Genomic DNA, 2499 nt, shown 5'->3' with positions numbered 1-2499 from the left:
AGAGATAGATTGGGATCTCCCTTATCACACAACACGATTTCAACTTCGTGTTCTGACGTCAGACACGGAATGCCTACGTTGTTTGGTTGTTTTTTTTTCGGTTAGCATAAATGCACTGCAAATATATTACTTATGCTAAGGGAAGCAAACCTAACAAGCCTAACCTAACAACTTAGGCATTTGGCCTAACAGTGAAAGGATTCCGTGGTGACGTCAGAATGCAAGGTTGGAATCGCGTTGTGCGATAAGGGAGACCTCTTTGGATTGAGAAACGTTACTTGAGTTGCGTAACTCAAGTTAACAATATTCTTAAGCGTAGAGACGCTAAACTAGCTAAATAATCCTAAAAGTGACTGTTAGAGAATATCTCAGAATAATATTTGAAAGCATAAAGTTCTTTATCTTCCTCAAAGACACGACGAGCGCAGTGCTATGGCGGACAGGCATATTGTTTCCAAAAATGTTTTAATAGCAAATTGTCTTCGTGTCTCTTTGTTTACCAGTGACCTTTTCAAAGACATTCAATTTCAGTGGCTCCTTATAAAGGGTTTTCCAATAAGGGCGGGTCGATGTTGGCAGCCTGTGGCGGCCATGTTGTTTTGGTGGCGTCTGTCTAATCTGATGTTTCCTTTTCAGGCACTGATGCCAAATCACCATGACAAGTTACACGATTGAGCAGCGCGTCCAAATGATAAAACTTTATTATCAAAATGAGTGTTCGTTAGTGCAAACGTTGCGCGTGTTGCGCCCATTTTACGGCAGATGCGGTGGCCCTTCAAAGTCGACTCTCCAACGTTTGGTGGCCAAATTCGAGACGACCGGTTCGGTAAACAATCAGCCAACACCCGTACGTCAAAGGAACGCCAGATCGGCTGAGAACATCGCCGCGGTCTGTGCAAGTGTGCAGGAGAACCCGAGGCAGTCAATTCCTCGCCGTGCACAAGAACTCGGCCTTTCGCAGACTTCAACTTGGCGAATTTTGCATCGGGACTTGGGCCTACACCCGTACAAGATCCAACTGACACAGGAGCTCAAAGTTAATGACCATAGACAACGTCGTTTGTTCGCTGACTGGGCTTCGGAGCGTTTGGAAGAGGACCCCAATTTTGGCCGAAAAATCATCTTTAGCGACGAGGCGTATTTTTGGATGAATGGCTGTGTTAATAAGCAAAATTGCCGTATATGGGACGACTCCAACCCACACGAGGTTCACCAGGTGGCATTGCATCCACAAAATGTTACTGTTTGGTGCGGATTTTGGGCCGGCGGCATCATTGGTCCGTACTTTTTTGAAAACGACGTTGGTGAGGCCATCACCGTCAACGGCGAGCGCTACAGAACGATGATAACCGATTTCTTTTGGCCCTAATTGAACGATATGGACATAGACGACATGTGGTTCCAGCAGGACGGCGCTACGTGCCACACAGAGGACGCCACGATGGACATTCTGCATGAACGATTTGAATGTATGGTTATCTCTCGCAGAGGTGACGTGAATTGGCCACCAAGATCGTGCGATTTGACCCCGCTAGACTTTTTCTTGTGGGGTTTCCTGAAGTCGCAGGTCTATGCCAATAAGCCGCAATCGACCGATGCCCTTAAAGTCAACATCACCCAGGCCATGGCTCAAATTCAGCCGGATCTATGCGGCAGTGTCATTGAAAATTGGACCACTCGGATAAGTGCCACCGTGAGAAGCCGCGGCGGACATTTGAACGATGTTATATTCCATACATAATGGCATACATGGTCCTTTCAAATAAAAAAAGAATTTCGTTCATACCTCACACACAGATTGTTTTATTCCATTTCAACATCGACCCGCCCTTATTGGAAAACCCTCTCAAGTGGTCTTTAACGGTCCGAATGTATCTCTCGGCCATTCCATTACTCGGACTATGGTACGGAGGTATGGTTATGTGCCTTATTCCGTATTGTGAACAGAAGTTCTGGAAAGTTAGGCTACTGAACGCAGGACCATTATCTGACACAATATTGTCTGGTAGACCTAAGCAAGAACAAGATTGTAATATCCAACGTATGGTTTCCGCCGAATCTAGAGAATGAACTGGCCATATGTCAACCCATTTACTGAATGCGTCGACTAGAATAAGAAATTTCTTTCCTCCGAAGAAAAAGTGGTCTATGTGTATTCTCTCTGCTACGCGTGAAGCTTCTGGCCACTTATTTGTAGGGCCTTTTCTTACTTTCCTCCGTTCTGATTGACAAATATTGCAATTATCAACATATTTGTCTACGTCCTTGAGCATCTTTGGCCACCAGTATATTGACGAAGCTGCATCTTTCATAACACGGGATGCTGCATGATTACAATGTAGTAATTTTAATACCTTTTCGCGTAATATGGATGGTACAACAATTTTTCCCATCCAGCTAAGATAATCGCTCTCCACAGATAAAAGGCGTCGTCGCTCGAAGAAAACACCCAATCCGGATTGAATATCTTCTACAGATAATCTACTTGGCCAACCATGT

General features: G+C 44.9%; 1 protein-coding gene across 1 annotated transcript; it reads left to right on the top strand.

The window, feature by feature from the left end:
- Nucleotides 1-655: 655 nt before the first annotated feature.
- Nucleotides 656-1369, top strand: LOC145990110 (uncharacterized). The gene has a single exon (XM_083125764.1). The coding sequence runs from the start codon at nt 656-658 to the stop codon at nt 1367-1369; it is 714 nt and encodes a 237-aa protein (XP_082981890.1).
- Nucleotides 1370-2499: the final 1130 nt, after the last annotated feature.

The sequence above is a fragment of the Lepisma saccharinum genome, chromosome 7 (assembly GCF_977018435.1).
Source record: "Lepisma saccharinum chromosome 7, izLepSacc3.1, whole genome shotgun sequence".
Classification (NCBI taxonomy): domain Eukaryota; kingdom Metazoa; phylum Arthropoda; class Insecta; order Zygentoma; family Lepismatidae; genus Lepisma; species Lepisma saccharinum.
Note: the sequence above shows the minus strand (reverse complement) of the source record. Positions and strands in the feature narration are given on the sequence as shown.